Source organism: Octopus bimaculoides, chromosome 11 (genome assembly GCF_046866305.1).
Source record: "Octopus bimaculoides isolate indiv1 chromosome 11, ASM4686630v1, whole genome shotgun sequence".
In the NCBI taxonomy this organism is placed as follows: Eukaryota; Metazoa; Mollusca; class Cephalopoda; order Octopoda; family Octopodidae; genus Octopus; species Octopus bimaculoides.
Genome location: NC_142938.1, coordinates 25,014,694 through 25,038,046, shown reverse-complemented (window position 1 = coordinate 25,038,046; position 23,353 = coordinate 25,014,694). Strand labels below are relative to the sequence as shown.

Sequence of the window (23,353 nt, the reverse complement as noted above, 5' to 3'; positions counted from 1 at the left end):
ATACATATACATACATATACATATATATATATATATATATATATATAAAAGAAAAAGTAGAATGGCCTTTAATCATAAGCCTGTTCAATCAGAACAGACCTAGAACTAACTAAAAATACCATCTATACAATTCAATTGAACATTGCTTTTTATGGGTTTTTTTCTTTTTTTTGGCTTCTGATTATTGTTTAACATAAAATGTTATGGAAATATCTGTATTAGCAAGTTTAATGTTGATGTTAACCATTGACTTTGATTAATTTGACTGAAATGTTTACAATTAGGTGGCACCATTAAACTTCACACTGGAATGAAGTCTGATCATTTAGTGTCTAAAAAGGGCATCGTCATCATCCTTTAACATCTATTTTCCATGCTGGCATGGTTTGGATTGTTTGACCAGAGTTGGCAAGCTGGAGAGCTGCACCAGGTTCCAGTCTAATTGGGCTTCGTTTGTATAGCTGGATACCCTTTCTAATGCCAAACACTTTACAGTGTGTGCTCAGTGCTTTTAATGCAGTACCAACACAAGCACTTTTGACATAGCACAAGCACTTTTACATGGCACCAGCACAAGTGCTTTTCATGTGACCCTGGCACAGGACTTTGCAGGCCAGTCCTCTTCATCAAGGAATGCAACCTTAACACTTCTGCTGTCGGGGACAGGTCTGCTTTACAAAATCAAACCATCCTGCTCTTGACAGGTCCTTGTTTTAAAATCACCTTCCACTGCAACCAGAGTATAAGACAAAACCAACCCCAGTAGGATTTCTTTTAAACCCAAAATATAAAGGGACATAACTACATTAAATATTCATATATACATTGTTTTATTTTTTTCAAAAAGTGTTAACAATAATATTTCATCAAGTTTAAAGGTCTATTTTATTTTTCAAATATGAATATAAAATATGATTTAAAAGAACATATTTTTTGATAATCTTTAGAAAAGAAATAAAAAAAAATGTTAATATTTGGAAAGAAGAAAAACATTAAGAATTTAACTTGAATGATGCTTATAGCCATTACATATATAGTATCATGGCAATAAATACATCTATGTAGATTCTTTGTTATAGTTTTTAATCTGATTTTGTTTTAAGTAATTTTATTTTTATTTTCATTTAATTTATGATTATTAAGTTGCTTTTATATTTTACAAAAGTAAACAAAACAAAACAAAACAAAACAAAAAAGTGTGTACAAGTGTATAGAAACACACAGCTACTATATATATATAAAGACATAGACATAAATATACATACATATAGACAGATACATGTTTATATATATAGACATATACACACATTTAAAAATATATATAGGCATACACTCACACACACAATGAAAAAAATATATATATTCAGACTCCAATGAGGATGGTGTTGTTCTGTGTCAGCAAGACCTATATTATGTAATAAAATTGATAAAAAGGGTACGGTGAACTTGTTGCAAGGTGTGAAAAATCCAATGTCTTGGATACAGTCCTTCCTCGGGGACAAAGTTGAAAGGAGAGAAATTAAAGGCTGACAGCAGAATTTTACATCTTAAAAGAAAAATGGCTACATCTGATCAGAAATTCAGGACCACATGAGCTTCATATGTGAACAAGAAGTGGTAACAGAAAGTGTGAGGAGGAAGGGGAAAAAAATGTAATGAGATGACAAGAAGCAGGCAAAGTCAAGAGTGAGATGAAGGGAAAAGATGAGGAGAGAAAGACAAGTTGAAGAATAAGAAAGAGTTTAGGAATTAAGAAAAGGTGAAGGAGTAGAAGAGAAAAAGCATTCATTTAAATGTATCAGTGACATGGGACTGTGTCACCGACAGGTTTAAATGAACTGTATATACGTTAAGTATATATGCCTTTCAACTGTGTATGTATGATACATAGATGGCTACATCAATTGAATACGGTTTCAGTTGCATACACTGATGAGTGTTTATATACATTTCTGTTTGATGAATAAGGGAGATGAATGATGCATACAAAAGAGCCAAGCACTGCAAGTCAGTAGAACTAGTAGAGGAGGAAGACCAAGGGGCCATGGGATAACAGGCTGACCTGAAGATGCTGCATCTCTAGAGGTGATGATAAAAGGCTGCACAGACTGGTGATATGCTGTGCTACAGAAGACCCATCCAGCTATAGAAAAATGCACCCTAACATAATTGGCAGTGAGTAAGGAGTTGAAACGTGTGTATATATGTCAATGCATGTATATTTGTGTAGATATGTGTGTATACTACTCTCCACCAAGCCTAACTTACTGCCTATCACCTTACATGTGCCTTCCAGGACTCCTAACTCCTCATCATTTTCAGCACACACTATCCAAAGTTACCTGTCCTTACATCTCTGCCTTCAAACCTTCCATTTAATTGCTGCACTCACTGTTCCCCTGCACACCATCTTTGATGCTTTCATCACGCACTGATGCTTTTCTTCATCCTACAACTAATAGTATTTTTCAGACTCAAACTCTTCCCCACCTCCTGCCCCTAACATCTCTCTTTCCTTCAAAGACTCACTGAGTATTACTCACTACCTCAATCTGTAGCTCCCTCCTGTCCCCATTCCCTCATACCTTCAGTCCATATTCACCTCTCATGATGTTAGTTAGCCCTAGATACCCCTTACACAACCTATCCTATCACTTTTTCAACTCTATTCCTCTCTTTTTCCCAACCTTGTCATTAATCTCTTCCCGCTGCCATACTACCCAATCCTCTTCTGTCTACCATACCTCATCCCTCCAACTAAAATCATCAGCCACTTTCCCATCTGTTCTCCCTGCCTATCCTTCTCCATTCCTCATTCTTACTTTTTTACAACCACTTTCCTTGTCTACCCACATCACTGCTAATTCTCATTCACATTTCTACACCTACCAAAGGATCACTCTATCAAATACTATATAAAACCAGAATGAGCCAAACTATATACCATTCATTGCGGCTGCTGAACAGAAACTCCAAAGTCACGATCAATATTTACTTTTTTTTTAGTGTGTATGTGTGTGTGTGTGTGTGTGTGTGTGTGTGTGCACGTGCACATACATGCATGCCTGTGTGTAAGTATATATATATATATATATATATATATATATATAGATATAGATATATATATGGTTAGTGTTTCTAATTAGTTCTGTACTTTCTTTCACTTCAACTATGGCAAAAGTGAGCTGAAGGCTACTGTGTCCGAATTTCTGGATACTAGCTTGGAATCATATTATATACATATATGCATGTGTGTGAAGATTTTTTTTGTTTCACAACCATTGGAAAGTGAAGCAATGGTTGTGATCTGTAAACAGTTTTGAGTAGGAACTGGAAAAAGAAGAATGAACATGCAATGCGCATGCGCACACTGAATTCGTAAAATGGAAGAAAAGTATAAAAATGCAATGTGCATGTCAAAATATAACGGAAGAGAAGAATGTCAAACAAGTTACATGACGGTTTGCATGCCACATCTGACACCACTATCATGCAGCTTTGCTGGAATTTTCTTGTTTTTTTATAACAATTAACTAAAACACCTGAGTTTGTTTGAATTAATATTTGCTTGTTTTTCTTTTCTGATTCTCAGACTTAACTTTATAATGCAACATTATTTAACTCTACAGAATACATTTTCACTTCATTACATTTCACTCCAGTCTGAAGTTATAAGCATTAAACTCACACGCATATACACACACATATATAATGTCAAACTAGATTTATTTCTAGAATTATTAAAACAATCATAAAAGCTTAGCAAATTAGAGAAATTTACAATAAAATTTATTTTAAAATTAAATGGAGCAGAAAATATCAAAACAAATAAAAATAAACAAACTGAAGCCAAACAATGTATGCTGTTTAACTGAACACTCAATAAGTTTAATTTTGAGAAAATATCAGACCAGAATTGATTACTTAGCTTTAATTGATCCAGCATGAAAATGATATTAACTTCTACATTTTAGTCAAAACATGAAAATATTTATTTGAGCTGTTTCCTTTTTATGCTTTGTTTTTCACTATTTATTTTTATTATGCAACATATTGTTTTTTTTTATACTTTATTTTTAAATATACGTATTACAATCTTTTGTTATGCTTTTATTATTTCTTATGCTTTATGTTTGTTGAAAATAACAAGTGGGCACAAATGTAGGACAAAAAGGGCCAAATGTCTGTTTGAATCCCATCACCAATACAACTTTGAGACCTTGGCAAAGACACTTCTTAATAGTACCATTAAGATAATTCTTAGGCAGAGCCAGCATGAAACTGTGTATGACAAAACTATGCCAGTGAAGTACAAGGCTTCTGCACAAACTCCATCTTAATGAATTTGACTAAATGAAGCTTTGGTCAAGCCAAGGTTATAGTAGATGTCACTTACCCAAATTGACATACAAATGGGATCAAACCTGGAACACTGTGAGGGAGAATCAAACTTTTTAATCAATAAATAGGTAAATAATAAACGTATTTGGAGGTGAATACTTCCTTAAATGTTATCCAATAATGCATCATTTTACAGCTACACAAACTGAAGCATCATAACATACCCTCCCTATTGTGACAATGCCTCTGTCCTTATTTTTATATACTTTTATTATATTGTACTCTAATTCTTGGGCTGAAATCAAAACCTTAGCTTCAAAGTCAAAGTGATTCACAGTTTCCACTTTATGTCAAATATATACGTACATACATATATATATATATATATATACACATACACACACACACATATAATCCATGATCATTAGTCTGACAATATGTATTTTGCCAGACAAATCATTATGGATTAAATATATTATTCATTGTCAGAATTATCTTTGAATTCTTTATTCTAAGTGGTCAGAAACAGCTTCATTTGAACTTGTTGCCCACTGGAATATGTGTGTGTGTGTGTGTGTGTGTGTGTGTGTTTGTGTGTGTGTGTATTATAGACAGACAGATGCATAGATACATAATAAATATAGAAAGAGTAGCACAAGAGACATTTAGCATGACGCAACACTGACTTACTCAGTCATAATATAAACTGTAAAACAACATAAGTGAAAGAAACATGCAGTCCAGCTTGTTGTACAAATAATATATATATATATATATATATATATATATATATATATATATATATATATATACTATACACACACACAAATTAAACATTCAAGGCTAAAAATAAAGAGATAAGTGCTTGTGTGTGCATATATATATGTGTGCGTGTGTGTGTGTGTGTGTGTGTATACACACACACACACATTGTTTGTTTTGAATTTATGTATTCATGCTTTCTTGAGTGTATTTTTCACGTTTTTGTGAGAATGAGTACAATTGTTTTAACAGCTATATACCCTTCCAGGTGTTAATTCATGAAGCACAAGCAGAAATGTCTTTTTTTCATGCTGAACATATCCTTAGATGGGGAAAGGGGTGAAGCCAGCTGAGCGAAGTAAACTGTCTTGTTCCGGTCAAAACACAATATCTGACATATTACTTGATCTTGAAACCAACAGCTTAGTGTCTTAACTTTACAAACATTGTACCTCTTCACACCTCCACCTCTATTATTCTCATAAATGGCAGTGTGATCAAGTTCACTTCTCAACTATGTGGCTTCAGGTTCAATCCCATCGCATGCCACTTTGGGCAAGTGTCTTCTACAGACCAAAGTCTTGTGAGTTTCATAGAAGGTAACATTTTATATATAAATGTGTGTATGTGTGTTTGTTTGTATTCTACTAAAGGCACTTGCTATGAGTAGTGCTGTTGCTTTCACTTCTGTTCAAAAAATCCACTCACTTTGTTCCCTCAAAGGCATGTGAAATAAAAGATTCTTCATTTGATAATCTAGTAGGGTTAATGACAGGAAGAACATCCAGCTGTAAAACAATGCCTCCATAATATATGGATCTAACAAATGCTTGCATGGAAAAACAAACAAAAATGAAGCAAAGTAAGTATATAACAAACATACAAAACCTGTACACCATCTAAGTACAACAAACTTAGTTTTACACCACCAACTGCTTTATTTGTTTTAAAGTATATAAAAATATCACAAAATAGTACACGGGTGTACAGTATTTGTGACAAATGTGTACTTTCACAGTTTTTTCTAAAATGACTGACATTTGACATTTAGTTTACTTTGCCAAAAGTGATGTTTATTTATTTGCATTTTTAAAAAATTAATAATGAATAATCCTGTAGCTTTGAAATTTTGAGGATGTGACTGTTTATTTTTAGATTAACATTGTAGGGTAGGAGTGAGAGGCTGGATTTAGCTAGCTTCGATATAAAACAGGCAGAATATTTGGGCCGGATATGGTAGGTTTAAAGGCTAAATTGTTAAACTATTTGTTTTCTTAATTTTATTTTTATTAGGAGAGAAAAAAAATAAATGTAGTTTATCAGAAAGAATATTATAAATTACTAATTACTATCACCTAACTCTTAGTAATTAATGGTTAATTTGTCATTAAATCTGTGCAAGTTTAAATTGATATAAACACATTGTATTTGTAAAACATACAAATATGTTGATATGTTTAGGTAAAATATATACAAATATATATTTTTAAATAGAGCATATACACATGCTGTATATTTTTACATACAACACTTATACATGTTGCATATTTTTAAATACAATATATGCACATATTGTATATTTTTAAATACAATATATGCATATACACATTTTAAATACAATATACACACGTGTATTTTTAAACACATATACAAATACATGCAAGGACACACAAAATAAAAAAACCATCATTCTTTTGCCCCCCCCCCACCTTCATATCACACATCCAACACTGACTGACAACCCATAAATTGTACATGCTAAATAAGAGCAATCAACAACAACAACAACAACAGTAGAAGCGACAGCAACAGCAAAACAGCATACAAATGCAGAAGGTCAAACCTGCAGGATCTCTGTAGAATTCAGTACCCCCCAAAGTTGTCAGGGAAGTCAAAATGAACTGAGTTGTTCATTTGATGCATACTGCAAGATCAAGGGAAATAAAGAAAAATAGTAGCAAAACAAGATGTAAAAAAACAGCATGAATTATTTCTTAAAGCTATAAACAAACTCTGTTTGTGTATGTTTTTGCTTTTTTTTTATTCTTTAAAGTTTTCAGTCATCCAGCTGTGGCCATGTGAGAGTATCAAGGGATTTTGGTCAACCATAATGACTCCAGTACTTCTTCCTGTGTAATTACTTAGTTTATCATTTTATATTTTGATGATTGTTTAAGTTACCATTTTCACACAACACAGACCTGCTGTAGTATCTCACACACACACACATATAAATATTAAACTTGTTCAAGGAAAATGTAGAAAGTGACTTCATAATTTCAGCTTGCTTGTCTTTAACAAGTGTGGTGGAGGCAAGCAAGCTGAAACTTTGAAATCACCGTCAGCTTTTTCCCTATAAAAGTTTAATAAAACATGTACTCAAAGTATTGAATAATCCTTCAGTTTAAAGTTAAGTTTTGTTTTATATATAACTTGACATAGAAATACAACCATTTATATACACAATACACACATACATCTCTTCAGTGGCAGAAAAATAAAAAATGAAACTCTGTAATCATGAGTAAATATATCTTTTTATTTAGCAGTAAACTACATAAGTGACACAAGCTCTAAGAGTTTAGTACTTCACACTTAACAAACTTCTTAACTGCAAAGCACAAAACTTTCAGAGCTTGAGTCACTTGTGTAACATTATACCTAAACAAAAAAAATACACAATGCATATATATATACATATATGTTCAATTTACAAGGAAAGACCCAGAGGAACAGTTACAACTATTTATCCTTACAAGAGGAATATTTGAAGAGATTATTGATATCTAGGGGATTTCCTTTAGTTATGGCTCATTTAAATTTTGTGTTTCATACAAAATACAGGGATGCATTCAGGAATATTTTTCTCCAAGATGCTCTACCGATTACAATTATTTCTGAACTTTTACTTAAGTCAGATTTAAGGTTGTCCCTGCATCTTAACCTTTAGCACACTGTAGATGCATTATGTTTTTTCCCCTGTAGTAACAGGACAGTGGCAGGAGAAACAATTCTACAGCAAACACAATGTGCTAAAGGTTAACATCAATATGTAAGGAGGCTTTCCAAGAAAAGTTTACCCTAGAGCAGATGCTACAATCTAATGACCTTCCCACCATGTACACATTCAACCATTCATTTTACATCCGATTTTTTTTTCATGATTGCAGAGGTTGAGTGAATTGTTATTGAAGGTATTTTGGGGTGGAGATTACAGCTGGATGCTCTTCCTGACTCTAGCCATTACCTCTGTTTCATGTAAGGAATTCCTTATTTCACATGGCTTCAAAGATATAAACTGACTAGACAAACTGACAACACCACTGTTCACTATAATTTTCAAACAAGTTATAGCAGATACAAACAAACTCACATGCACACACACAAAAACATACATAATGATCTTCTTACACTATTCATCCACCAATCTACTCACAAGGCATTGGTTGACCTGCAGCTATAGTAAAAGACACTTGCCCAAGGTGCAGAACAGTGGGATTGAATATACAAGTGTGTGTGTGCCATGTATACATATATACATACAAATACATACATACATACATACATACATACATACATATATATATATATGTACACAACATAGATCTATGTAGAAGTATACATACATTTTACAAAGTATATTATACATAGCTATTATCATTACATAAACCCATATATATTTGTGCTACTATTTACTTGCCATATACATACATTTGTATGTAAATACACACACACATACATATGACCAAGTGTATAAAGTACTGAGCACTGAATTCAATGGATTCAAGTCTATATCCACTTTAAGCATTTCACTGTGCCTGGGTGCAACACCACAAAGATTGGACATGATACTCACAAACTTCCTATCAAGTAGAACAGGACACATGCTCTGTACTAAAGGTGACAATGATGCATTATATCACTGCTCTTCTCAATAATGTGTTAGTTCTTCTGTGAAATTCAACCCTCGTTAGTTCCGAAACTGCCACTTCTTATGATTTTCTACATCTTCTGGTTTGAATATCTTTTAGAATCTGTGCTCCACCCACTTTTCTCGTTCACATCTCTTTGTCTCACTTTCACTATATAATCATCGAAAATTTAGCATTCATTTTTCTATGCTTGCATGGGGCAAATTTTTTCATGGCCAGATGCCCTTCTTGTTGCCAACCTTCACCTGTTTTCCAGCAAAGTAATATTTCCATGTGGCCTGATATATTTTTGTAAAATATTGGAAATGTTGGCAATGCTTGTATGAAAGTGAGATTAATTTACAACTATAATGTAATGTCAAAACAAGAAAAGACACACACGTGCGCATGCACACACACACACACACACACACACACACATATGTATATAACGAGCGTCTTTCAGTTTCCTTCTACAAAATCCATTCACAAAGCTTTGATCAGCTTGGGGCAATAGTAGAAGATATTTGTCCAAAGTGCCTGCACAATGGAACTGAAGCCAAGACCATATGGTTAGGAAGCAAACTTCTCAAACCACACAGCTACTACACCTGTGCCTCAGTGTGCTGGTATTTACACACTAGCATAATGAACTTCTTGTGGTTTATGAAGAAACTTCACTTTGCTAATTAATTATGGTATTAGTAAAATAACAGTTTTACAAAATATTATTTAGGTTTTGATTTCATCTTTGTTTATTGCAAGATTTTTAATGTGAAATCTTGCATTGTAACAGTTGTAAAGGAGGGTTATTTTTGCCAATAAGATATACATGCACCGCTTGTATATTTCACTAACTAACCAATTAACCAATCACTTGATTAACTATTCAATCATTCAGTCAAACCATTTTTTTGTTATTATTCATAACTTTATGAAGGGCATCTTCTCATTACTCCAGATTTTTCCCTTTAGTTTTAAACCATATATTTCGATTGCTTGACATATTAAAGAGGTTAGTGATGGTTCTTGAAGCGATGGTTCTACATATATATACATATATATATATATATATATATATATATATATATATATATATATATATATAGATAGATAGATAGATAGATAGATAGATAGATAGATAGATAGATAGATAGATAGATAGATAGATAGATATATTAGTTTGCTTTTTAAATTAATCTTTATATCTACACTATTTTCCATCAGTTCGATATTAAAATATTGTGATGGTGTAATAATAAAATAATATTTCATTCTTCGCTAAAGACAGTCATAATTAATCACAAAAGTTATATTATGAACAACACATCTGATATTCACATATTCAATCTTGAAAGATTATTAGTCTATGAGCTTGAAAATAGCTAAATGTTAATAAGCATGATTGTAGTCAAATTCACTTTGCAACCACATAGCTCTGTGTCTGATTCTTGACCAAGAGATTTTTCCAGAAATCTCAGACTAACTAATGCCTTGTGAGTGGGCAAATTATTAAAGGAAAACTGTATTGAATTTTGTTGTCACATGGTAAAATTGAATTTGTCACCCAGTTCAACAGCACCACTTGGGTACTTATAGCATAGTCCATTGCATTACAGACACACAGACCAGGTCTCAAACCTAAAGGAAATTCCTGCCACTCTTGCTCTGCATTAGTTTTATTGATTCTTCATAAGCTCAATAGTCCTACCTTTCTTCCTCTGACTAATCAATAAAATTCTTCAAATCATACACCAGAGTTATATCAGGCATTTAAATGAAAATGTAACAAATTGTTGAAGAACTTCAAACTTCATCAGCAGTAAACAGGTTCCAATTAATCAAAATGGTACTGATCACTTTTAAGGTACCCAAACAGACAATGGGCAACATTTGATATAGTCTCATTAAATTCTGGATCAGTATTACTAACCTAATGCCGACAAAAGACTCCTCAACCACATATAAAGGGTTACTGCTGTTGCTACAGCAGGAGGTGGTTGTGGTGGCAGCAGTGATGATGATGATGATGATGAGGGAAAGGAGGAAGCATAAGAAATTAGATAATTGCTCAATCAGTAACTAAAACTTCAAATAAACAGATATTATCACTATAAACTAAAATGTGCAACATAAAAGTGTGTGCGAGTGAGTTGATAGAAGTGTATTTGATTATGCACAATTCAACATACCTCTTAACAAACCTCAACAATCTTATACATTTCATGTGTGCGTGTATATGTGTGTATATATATGTACATACACATACATACATCTGCATACAACACATATACAAGTACAAATAAACATGTAAACATTATATACACAGATTAAGACCTCTGTCATACGAAGCCTAAACAATCTTTTATATACACACACACATTTATATACACATGTACCAATAAAGATGCAAACACATGCATTAATGTATAAATATGCATAGAAGTACACATATATACAAAGCATCACATACACACAAACTGATCATTAAACTTATATATATTGATATATATATATATATATATACATAGGAATAAAAATCACAACCACCAAAATACATATTAATTGATAAATGTTTATGCAAAACATTGTTGATTATAATTAATCTCTGGGATATGAATATATATCTTCCATTAGATTCAACATATGATGAGTATGTTCTTTGATCAATGAATCTGTCTACTCTCTCAGTTATATGTGGCTGAATATTCCATACACATTTGCACCCATTTATGCAATTGTAAGCCAGAATCAGCATAACACAGCACCAAAAGACTGGCCCATTGAATTACTGGTATACTCCACTTGACATGCTTCCAGGGACTTTCACTCACAAGACTTTGGTTGAACCAAGGCTATAGCAAAAAACACTTGCTCAAGATACCACATAATGAGATTGAACTTAGGGTGTCATGATTGCAAAGTGAATTTCTAAACCACTCAGCCACTGGGGTATATAAGATTATTCATAAATATACAGTCACAGAGCTATATAAAACTATATATATATATTTATAATTCTGTGTGTGTGTGTGTATATATATATATATATATATATATATATATATATATATATATATATATATATATAAAAGAAGAAATATACTATATCCAATGTATAAAAATAATAAACATAAAAATATACAAGTGAAAATAATTTGTTTTTTTTTTAATTTTGTATTTTCTTTAGCTAAAGCTGACAAAAAAAAAGGAACAAAATTAAACATAAAAAAATGGAAATAACAAATTCATACATAATCTTTAGACCTTGCACTTTAGGGCAGGGATTCAGCTGATTGGATCAATTAAAAAAATATGACTGGTATTAATTTTATCAAATTCTAGAAAGGTGAAAGGTAAAGTAGTCCTAAACCATGTTCAAACTAAGATAGTGATGAAGAAAATCTCTGATGAGACACCAATAAGGCTCAAAAATTATTAGGGCTGTTCATGTTTTTTGAAAGGTGGTACCCCACTATGGACACACAGCCTCTGGCTGAAACCAATAAAATTAATAAATATAGAAGGGTAAAAGGCCAAGTAATTTTAAACTAAATTTAAACTTACAATATAGATCACTGAATTAAATATTATGAAAAATTCAACTCAAGAATTAAGGTAGCAAAAAATTAATTAAAAATCATTTAGAACAGAGGATAAAATGTTATGCAGTATTTTTACTGGTTCTCTGTGCTCTGAGTCCAACCCCACCAGGATCAACTTTAACTTTCTATTCCTTTCAGGGTTGATAAATCATATCACCAGTCGAGGACAGTGGATTGGCAGAATCCTGTTAGAGCGTCATATAAAATGCCTTGCGGTATCTCTTCCAGCTCTCTGCATTCTGAGCTCAAATCTCACCCCCATCACCTGTCTCTTCCTTCGACAGGAAGTGGATCCTTCCAGACTTGGTCATCAGCGATAGGCCTCCAATGTCAGACAGAAGGACGCAACCATTGGAGGAACATCTCAATTGCATCAATATAAGAAGAAAAAAAAAAATTAATGGATCCAGCACAAAGCAGAATAAATGCGAGTGCAGAAGTTAGGGCAGCAAAAATGAAAAATAAAATTCAGTTCAAATCTTTTCTGTTCCAGACATTCCATCATCTTCAACCTTTTTTGCTAACATATTTCTGTTAAAATGCAGATTTATTTCAATTAATTTTGATAATAATAAAATATTTAATAAATTAATTTTGCCACAATTAAGCTGGTATTTGGAACATAATTGAGTCCTTATTAAACTGGTGATTGGAACATAAATTAGCATGAAATTTTGATGAGTGGTTTTAATTTAGATCACTTCAAAATAGGAATTTCATATTGTAGAACAAGGGGAGATTTCATGTGGGTTGGTAACAAAATGGGTTAAGATATGTTGAATAATTTTCAATATTGGTATATGATAAAAACATCTTAGGACATGTTGAGTAGAGCTAATTATATGACTCATATGAATATATATATACATACATATATATATATATATATATATATATATATATATATATATATATAGGACTGGTATATATTTTAGTAATCCTCACAGAAGTTTAGTTAAGAATATTAAAAGAGAATGAACTAATAAACTATCTCTTGTTCAATGCTCTATTGATTCTGCCAGTCCTATCCTCTGTAAGGATTGAAAAATAAAGAAAATAATAAAACCGAAGAATTAAAAATATAAAAATTAGATATATAATAAATATATGTATATATATATATATATATATATATATATATATATATATATATATATATATATATACATGTAAATATATATGTAAATATGTAAATATATATATATATATATATATATATATATATATATATATATGTATGTAAACATGTAAATATATATGTATGTAAATATGTAAATATATATATATACTTATGTGTGTGTGTGTGTGTGTGTGTATATGTATATATATATATATATATATATATATATATATATATATATATACATACACACATACACATATATACACACACACACATATATGTATGTGGAACTTTTCTTAAATATATAATTAAAAAAATCATAATAAGACAAGTAATTTTAATAAATTTAACAACAACATTGGAAATGGTACAGCAGGCAGGTCTGCAAGAATTTAGTAACGGAAGGCACTCACTCCATTGTCAATAGGGGTCAGCGACACATGTTGACTTAAAATGGTATATGGAGCATGTCCAACTTGTCCTCTGCAGTTCTTAAGTTTCCACCAGTTTCTAGAATCATCCAAAATCTATTTTGAAGTTTAAAAGAAAAAAATAAACAAATATTGTTACTTGTAATATGTCTCTTGCTTTTGTGTGTGTTTTTGTGTGTGTGTGTGTGTAATCATTGTTTTTATCACCACTTTTCCATGCTTGCATGAACCAGATGAACTTTGTTGAGGCAGATACAGCCATAGGCCTTCCTGTTGCTAAACCCCATGTTTCCAAGTAAAGTAGTATTTCCCCATGGCCAGACATGTCTTTTTTTATGAAAGACTGGAAACATACATTGCTTATATGATATCAATGATCATTTATAACGATCATATGCCATGACAAATGTAGACACAAACACACCCCACCCCATATATATATATATATATATATATATATATATCATCAGTAGTTCATATACCTAGAAAAAAGCACACTCTAAAGAATTAGAGCAGTAATACAATTTAGGAAGTTAAAACTTATGGCCAATCTCATACAGTGACCTATAAAGTGCTTAGCAGTATAGGTAACTTGTCAGACTCAAATAGGTTAGCTCCTAAATAAATATATATATATATATATATATATATATATATATATATGCAAACTTTTGGGTAGTGAAAACATGATTTTGATATATTTCAACTTCTAAAGAAGAATTCACTGCAGTTACTGTGGAGCAAATGTTCTCTCCCATGATGAAATGTTTAAAAACATCTGTCCAGTGGTGCCCGCTTTGGGAATCCCTTAGAAGTTGAAATATGTGGTCTGATCAATAAGTATCCGGACTGCTAAAGCTAAAGCATGCAGAGTGAAGCCACTTAACACAGTTTGACCTTGAACTCTGCTGTGCATGCACACTAAGTTTTAACATTCTGGCTCACTTCTGCTGTTTACAGCAGTGCTTGGAAGGAACGTGTGTAGTGTGTGATTGTCGCATTGACCATGACAGAGAAAGTTAAGCAGAGAATCTGCATCAAATTTTGCCAAAAGTTGGTGATACCTTCTCAGAGGACTACACAAAGTTGCAGAAAGTGTATGGAGAGGAATGTATGAGCTGCACACAAGTGTGCGAGTAGTTAAGACATTTCCAAGATGGCTGAAAAAATGTTGCTAGTGACAAACATTCTGGGAGACCCACAAACAGCAGAACTGAGAAAAAAACATTGCAGATGTGCGTGTAGCTATGAGGGGAAATCATCAAATCACCATCCATGAGCTATCATGCAGATTAGTTACGGTTCAGTTCAGTCCATTATCACTGAAGATTTGGATATGAGATGCATGCCTACCAAGTTTGCGCCAAAACTGCTTTCAGCTGACCAAAAAGACACTTGGGCTTCAGTTGCACAAGATCTCCTTGATTATGTTGAAAACGATGAAAAATTTTTGGAAACGGTTATAACCGGTAATGAATCATAGGTCTATGGCTATGGCACCAAAACAAAGGCTCAGTCTTCACAGTGGAAAACCCAACCTCCCCAAGACCAAAGAAAGCAGGAATGAGTTGAAGCAATGTGAAGACACTGTCGACTGTTTTCTTTGACTACGAGGGGATTGTTTATCAAGAGTATGTTCCACCTAGACAGGCAGTAGACAAGGAGTACTACCATGATGTTTTGCAGTGTTTGCAGGATGCTGTTTGTCACAAACATCGTATGTCACAAACATATTTTAACTAATCTAAAGTTTGCTTATGCCTAAGCACTACTTGGTGTTGATACTGCCGTATATATGTATGTATGTATGTATGTATGTATATATATATATATATATATATATATATATATATACACACACACACACACACACACACACACTCACACATAAAGGACTTCTTTTCAGTTTGTCTGCCAAACTCACTCATGAGACCTTTCACTAGCCACTTGCCCCAATGCAGCACAGGGAAAACCTGAAACCATATGGCTAGGCAGCAAGCATCTTAACCACATGGTCATGGTTATGTGTGTGTGTGGGGGGGGGGGTGTATACATATACATACGTAAATAACCTCTAAGCAGTCCTGAAGCCAAACAGATCCTGCTAAACCATCCAGCCCATGCCAGCATGAAAAATGTATGTTAAATAATGATGATGATATACATGCACACATATACAAAGCATTATAATGAAATATTGTACAACAAACTAAGATATTTGACAAAATTACTCCCACTAAATGAAAGCTTGAATATAATTATTTGTTGTTGATGCACTTTAGCTCCAAACTTATATTTTTCAATTATATATTATTTCCTGAAATTCTTTTCTCAGTGGCAGTACATTGTTGTTTAGCTCTAAGAAAACCGATTAAGAAAACCCTTTGATTGAATATATTCAAGTTATTATCATACTGTTATTTTCAGGAATTGGGTAATGAGGACTGCACTATCCAATGAGTTGCTCCCTTTTCAAGATATTAAAGTGTGATATGTGGAAAATTTAACTGCTGATTTTAGCAGACTGCTGATTTTAGCAGATCAAACATCCACATATAGCCTCTCTCATTAATTCAAGTGGCAGTGAGCCAATACAAACAATAGAGGCTCTTAGAGTGTTTTTGTCTACTTTCTTTTCATTCCATGGTGAACTTTAGTCTACTTTGTCTATTAATAAATTAGTAAAATAAATACCAATCTAATAAATACCATATTGTAGGTGCATGGCTCAGTGGTTAGAGCGTCGGGCTCACAATCGTGAAGTAGTAAGTTTAATTCTTGGACTGGGTTGTGTGTTGTGTTCTTGGGCAAGACACTTTATTTCATGTTGCTCCAGTAACTCAGCTGTAGAAATGAGTTGTGATGTCACTGTATAGGCCTTTGCCTTTCCCTTGGATAACATCAGTAGCATGGAGGGGACAGGCTGATATACATGGGTGACAGCTTGTCTTCCATAAAACAACTTTGCCCAGACTTGTGCCTCGGAGGGGAACTTTCTAAGTACAATCCCATGGTCATTCATGACCGAAGGGGATCTTTACCAATAAGTGCCAAAATAAGTACTAAACTTTAATAAATAATTTTCCAAAATGCTGCCCTTATCTTTCATTCAAAAAGCAGATAAGTCTAAAAGAATTTAACAATTAATGACAAAGCAGATAGCTAATTCATCTAAAAGGAAGAAAATATCTAAAGAGTGAAAATAAATGATGCTCAGAGAAGAAATCTGTCATAAAAAGAAGGGTTGCTTACAATACAGAGATTAACACATCATGAGGAACTGTGTTGATCTCATTAGGTTCAGACACAGCTTGTGAAGAGCAGGGAACAGGGACACAACTCATTCTCCAGATCATATCAACAGAAAAAAAAGCTCAACCACCTCTATAGAGGCCCTCTCATGTGACATACTGAACGTTTTTGCTACAGTGTAAGGAAAATGCTTTGTAGTGAATGAGTATATAGATTGAAACTGACACCAGTGTATTACCGATACTAAGTTTACTGGCCTATGTAGAGATAAGAAAGACAAAGGACAGCATGTTGAAATTTGAACATGAACTGCAGATTTTGAAAAGAAATCGATCTTAAAAGGGAAAGTTGCCAATAGCATTGTGGTGAACACAAGTGAACTACTTTATAGGTAACTAATAGCAGCTAAATCTCCCTCAAATCACAACCTAGCATCTTGATATAAAAAAAAAAAAAGAAGATATATTAATCTTTTTTTTTTATGATCAGTGTCTGAAAATAGACATGATGGTCATGGCTAGCATGCTAGGTCAGCTAAATCAAGATTGACTAAGAGCTAAACACCAATAACAATAATACATCAATCCAACAGTAAATGCAAGCAATAAGAATGACCTCTTGGTACCAGCAATTATCAATTCCACCAAATGGCCATTACAAAAACAAAAATCATACATGTCCAATGAAGTGAAGACATTCTAAATGGAACCTAATTAACAGCTAATCAGATACATGTGACTAAGTGTAATTTATACTTACTTCAAGAATTTCTCCTTTTATAACAGTTAATTCCTTGGTATTTTTCTTCTGTCGATAATGTGTTACCTCACAAAATCTGCAAGAATAAAATTCAACATGTCTTATTTTAATAGATTCTGAGTAGGCTTCCTTACTTGAGTGGTCATGTGGGGGTAAGATATGATTCTAAGGAATTCCAGTTTTTAAGGATTTGACAGTGCATGTCATACTGTAGAGTAAACGATATATGTATAATGTTTGTCATATTGTAAAGAGCAGTGCTTCTCAAGCTTTTCAAACTAATGTTCCTTCATTTTACTAATATTTCTTCAATCTCCTCTTGCTACAATGCATGCATGCATGCATCCATCCATCCATCCATCCATACATACATCCATACATACATACATACATACATTAAATATAAAGAAAGTCAGGAGGTATGAAATGAATGTATTTATTTCACCAGTTGGTATCCATAGGATGACAACCATTGTGTAGTTTGTAGCCTGTCCCACTAAAGGAGCTTTTTTGTGGTTATTACCAGATTAGATAAATCCATATTAAATTTATATATATAAATGTTTATATTTATATAAAGGGCATTATTACAGAAAAATAATAACGCCACACAGTGGACTTCTCAAAATAACCATCTGTCGGATACGTAGTGTGTTCGTTTTTGGTGAGGTGAGAATTCTGTTTATTTGTATATATTTTTGGGACAATACTGTGCTGATAAACGAAATCTATATTCATTCTAGTAATCGCGAAATCGGTTCATACACAGTTAAGTTTATTTAAAAGAAAGTTGGTCATCTTCTGTTGGTTGTTTTTCCTCGCATTAGGTACTAAATGTGGTTATTTTGAGAAGCCCACTGTGTGGCGTTGTTATTTTTCTGTAATAATGCCCTTTATATAAATATAAACGAATAATTATATTCTTGGGAATAGAAATTTCCCTTATGAATTTTTTTACACACTGGCTTCTTGATAAAATTCTTGTAAAAGAGTTTTATCCCTTTTTGAATTTATTTATCAAATATATACACGGAATATATTCAATGTTGAATTTTTATTCCTGTCTCCACATGGGTACCCAAAAACAACCCGGAAGTATTCCCGCTTCTTTGATGAAGATATATACAGATAAACTTCATTCCCTTTACTCTGTCGGATACGTAGTGTGTTCGTTTTTGGTGAGGTGAGAATTCTGTTTATTTGTATATATTTTTGGGACAATACTGTGCTGATGAACGAAATCTAGATTCATTCTAGTAATCGCGAAATCGGTCGATACACAGTTAAGTTTATTTAAAAGAAAGTTGGTTATCTTCTGTTGGTTGTTTTTCCTCGCATTAGGTACTAAATGTGGTTATTTTGAGAAGTCCACTGTGTGGCGTTATTATTTTTCGGTAAATATAAACGAATAATTATATTCTTGGGAATAGAAATTTCCCTTATGAATTTTTTTACACACTGGCTTCTTGATAAAATTCTTGTAAAAGAGTTTTATCCTTTTTTGAATTTATAAATGTTTATATATATATGCGGAAGCTTGCAAGGAATGAAGCCAGTATGCTCCGCTGGATGTGTAATGTCAGTGTACATACATGACAGAGTGTAAGCATCCTGAGAGAAAAGTTGGATTTAAGAAGCATCAGATGTGGTGTGTAAGAGAGACGACTGCACTGGTATGGTCATGTGTTGCGAATGAATGAGGACAGCTATGTGAAAAAGTGTCACACCGTAGCATTGAGGGAACCTGTGGAAGAGGTAGACCCAGGAAAACCTGGGATGAGGTGGTGAAGCACAACCTTCGAACTTTGGGCCTTACCAAGGCAATGACTAGTGAGCGAGACCTTTGGAAATAGGAAATATGCTGTGCTTGAAAAACCCGACAAACCAAGTGAGACCATAGCCCATGGCCTATGCCAGTGGGTGTAACCAGCCCACTTATGAGTACCCCTCATTCATTGGACAATAAACTTTGCTTGCGAAGAGACCTATTGAGGAAAGTGAAATGAAATCAAAATCACTGACGTGGCTGATGACAGTACTGCATGATTGGCACTCATGCCAGTGGAACATCAAAAGCACATCTGAGTATGATCGTTGCCAAGGCAATGGATTGGCTCCCATGCCAGTGGCATGTAAAAAGCACCATTCAAGTGTGATCATTGCCAGCGTCGCCTTACCAGCACATGTGCCTGTGGCACATGAAATACAACATTTGAGCATGGTCGTTGCCAGCGCTGCTGGACTGGCTCCGGTGCAGGTAGCACATAAAAACACCTTACACACACACACACACACACACACATCAAGTTTCTTTCAATATCCATCAACTAAATCCACTCACAAGGCCTTGGTTGAGCCAGGATTATTGTAGACAACACCTGCTTAAAAGAGCCATGCAGTAGGACTACCGTGTGAAACCCTGTAGTTGGGAAGCAAATTACTTAACCAGAGAAATATGCTTGCATCTACACAGCTATGCCCTGTACCAGAAGCTATTAGAAAAAGAATAAAGGAATAATGTCTAGTTAGTACTTACTTGGCACCTCTTTCTCGTAGACCCTGAAGAAACAATTCGTTACTATTATCAGGTACAGATGGTACAGGTATGTTGTTAAATCTTTGGCTTGGTGGTCCCATTTTCTCTTGCCTGTTTCATAAGGGTAATAGTGAACAATAAATAAATTAATTAATTAAACAGGCCAATTTCAAATTTAAAGATGGTTTTCTGATTATTCATGAGCATATGTAAGTATAAAAAAGAGGTACACATATATTCTTAGTTTGTCAGTCCATCCATCTGTCCATCCATTGGTCCATTATTCAATCCAGCAGTCAGTCAGTCCATCTGTTGATGGGTCTGTCAATCAGTGGGCCCATATACATACACACACTAGCTTTAATATCTGTAATATTGTAAACTTATATTTTATACATACACACATGTATATGCACTTACACATAAATAAACATGTGCACACATACACATATATGTATGGTGACACGTAAAAGCACCTACTACACTCTCTGAGTGGTTGGCATTAGGAAGGGCATCCAGCTGTAGAAACTCTGCCAAATTTAGATTGGAGCCTGGTGTTGCCATCCAGTTTCACCAGTCCTTAGTCAAGTCGTCCAACCCATGCTAGCATGGAAAGCGGACGTTAAACGATGATGATGATGATGATGATGATGATGATGATATATATATATATATATATATATATATATATATATATATATATATATGCACACACTAGTTTCAGATACAATATCTGCAATTCTTATTATAAATAAATATATAATTTATGTAAGGTATAAATTAGAAGTGTTCAAACCCTCTAAGGGATAGATGTCTTCCACATGCAAATAACTAACTACAAGACCTTAGATTCAACAAACCTCTATTCTTCATCTACCTCACAATGGATTTAATGAACTTTGAACCTAACTAAAATGTAAGACTTTCGAATCATTGAACATTTTTCTCTCCAGTTTCTCCCTCTATCTTTTGCTCTATTTTCCTCTTTGTCTATCTCTGCCTTCTTCGTTCTGATGACGTCTACCATTTGCAACGAGGTAAATACATATTTACCTCAACATGGTGCACAGAAACAGCTGTAAACTCACTCTTACCTTAACCTTGTTTAACTAATTAAATAATAGCTTTTTAGCACCAAAGACACACTTCTCATTTTTCCTCCATTTTCTTATCGTCTATATATATATATATGTATATATATATATATAAAATTTAATTATGAAATATTTAATTATTAATTTAATATATAAATTTCTTATAAATTTTTATTGCATACTGACTATCTGATATTAATCACTAACATGATTTTTATCCTTATTTTATGTGTGTGTGTGTGTGTGTGTGTGTGTGTGTGTGTATAAATATATATATATGTATGTGTATACACACATACATACATACAAATATACACATACACACTCAATACCCACATAACATACTCTTGTTTCAGATACAATATTTGTAATTGCTATTACAAATGTTACTAAGTTAAAATAAAAGATCATATTGATCTGTGAAAAATGATTATCTCAAGAAAATAATTGTTTCAGACTAAATTAAAAAGTAACTTTTCAACTTCCAGGCGGGTACCTTCCCATCCTGGGGCCTGAAGTAGTTTTGTTCCACTTTGCAAAATGTCACTTGGAACTTTCTTTATGAATATATTTTCATTGAAATGCTTGCCTATGACGTAACTGATTTTGAAAATAATCTAGAATTTGGAAAGATTAAAGCCAAAACTTACATGAAAGGTTCATGATGTGCAACTAGTACTCTGTTGGCTCCCATCTGGTTAGAAATAAAACAAAACAAAATATAAATAAAATAAAATAAAAGTAGAACAATAAATAATACAGTCTAATAGCCATTTGTTTAGACTAAGTACAAGGTAATTTTTTTTCCCCTATTATAGTAGTTTGTATGTATCTAGTAACACATTTTATCTACCACCTCAAGGAATAAAGGAAAATTGATGCTGATTTGAACTGAGAGGCTTGAAAACTGAAATAATGATTTCATTAAATATACATTTTATTCTGTTATAATCAGTGAAGAAAAAATGGTTAAAGACTAATGCCTGGCTTAAATATAAGCAGGTCAGTACTGACAGTAGAAAATGGCCAGTGACAAAAACAAAGTATTGTTTAGCCCTAGGTCATTTTTAAGTCAAAAAGACTATAAATATATTCCCGCTGTGACCATCACATCTTTTTAAGCACGTTATCATTTCTTTTAAATTACTAGCCTTCAGAACACAGTAAATATTGTTAAAAACTAGGTATTCATTGTTTTCCAACTAAATGTGGCCAATTTTTATATGATGGGTTGACTTCATCATTATGATCATCATCATAGATAGTGTATAGCCAATGATGACTACACTTAAGAAATTATGGAATTTTGTTAATTAATAAGTCAGAGAAGATCAGTATCCACAAACTTTATAGCAGCTATGAGGCTGGTTGGAGGGAGGTGTTAAGGTACCTTCATATAAATGACCTGACTCAAAAGTTAGTTACAGTGTGAACTCAACTAAAGGCACTTGAAGGTCAGATGGTGGAGTCTTTCAGACCATCAAAGTTGATCATAATGTATGTGTATATGTGGTGTGTGTGTGTGTGTGTGTGTGTGTG

General features: G+C 33.1%; 1 protein-coding gene across 15 annotated transcripts in view; it reads right to left on the bottom strand.

The window, feature by feature from the left end:
* The window catches only part of LOC106883406 (epidermal growth factor receptor kinase substrate 8), a 258,007-nt gene that overhangs the window by 81,687 nt on the left and 152,967 nt on the right, over window positions 1-23,353 (bottom strand). For 7 of the 15 annotated variants that reach the window (XM_089359700.1, XM_089359703.1, XM_089359702.1 and 4 more), the window contains 5 exons: window positions 22,465-22,508; window positions 20,721-20,831; window positions 18,185-18,260; window positions 14,156-14,269; window positions 6,947-7,027 (listed from right to left, as the gene is read on the bottom strand). In XM_089359700.1, coding sequence (XP_089215826.1) covers window positions 6,995-7,027; window positions 14,156-14,269; window positions 18,185-18,260; window positions 20,721-20,831; window positions 22,465-22,508 — 378 coding nt within the window. In that variant the 3' untranslated portion in view covers window positions 6,947-6,994. Of the gene's footprint in view, window positions 1-3,529; window positions 7,028-14,155; window positions 14,270-18,184; window positions 18,261-20,720; window positions 20,832-22,464; window positions 22,509-23,353 lie in introns of those variants that run through there. The other 8 variants (XM_089359698.1, XM_089359693.1, XM_089359696.1 and 5 more) reach the window with 2 other exon arrangements.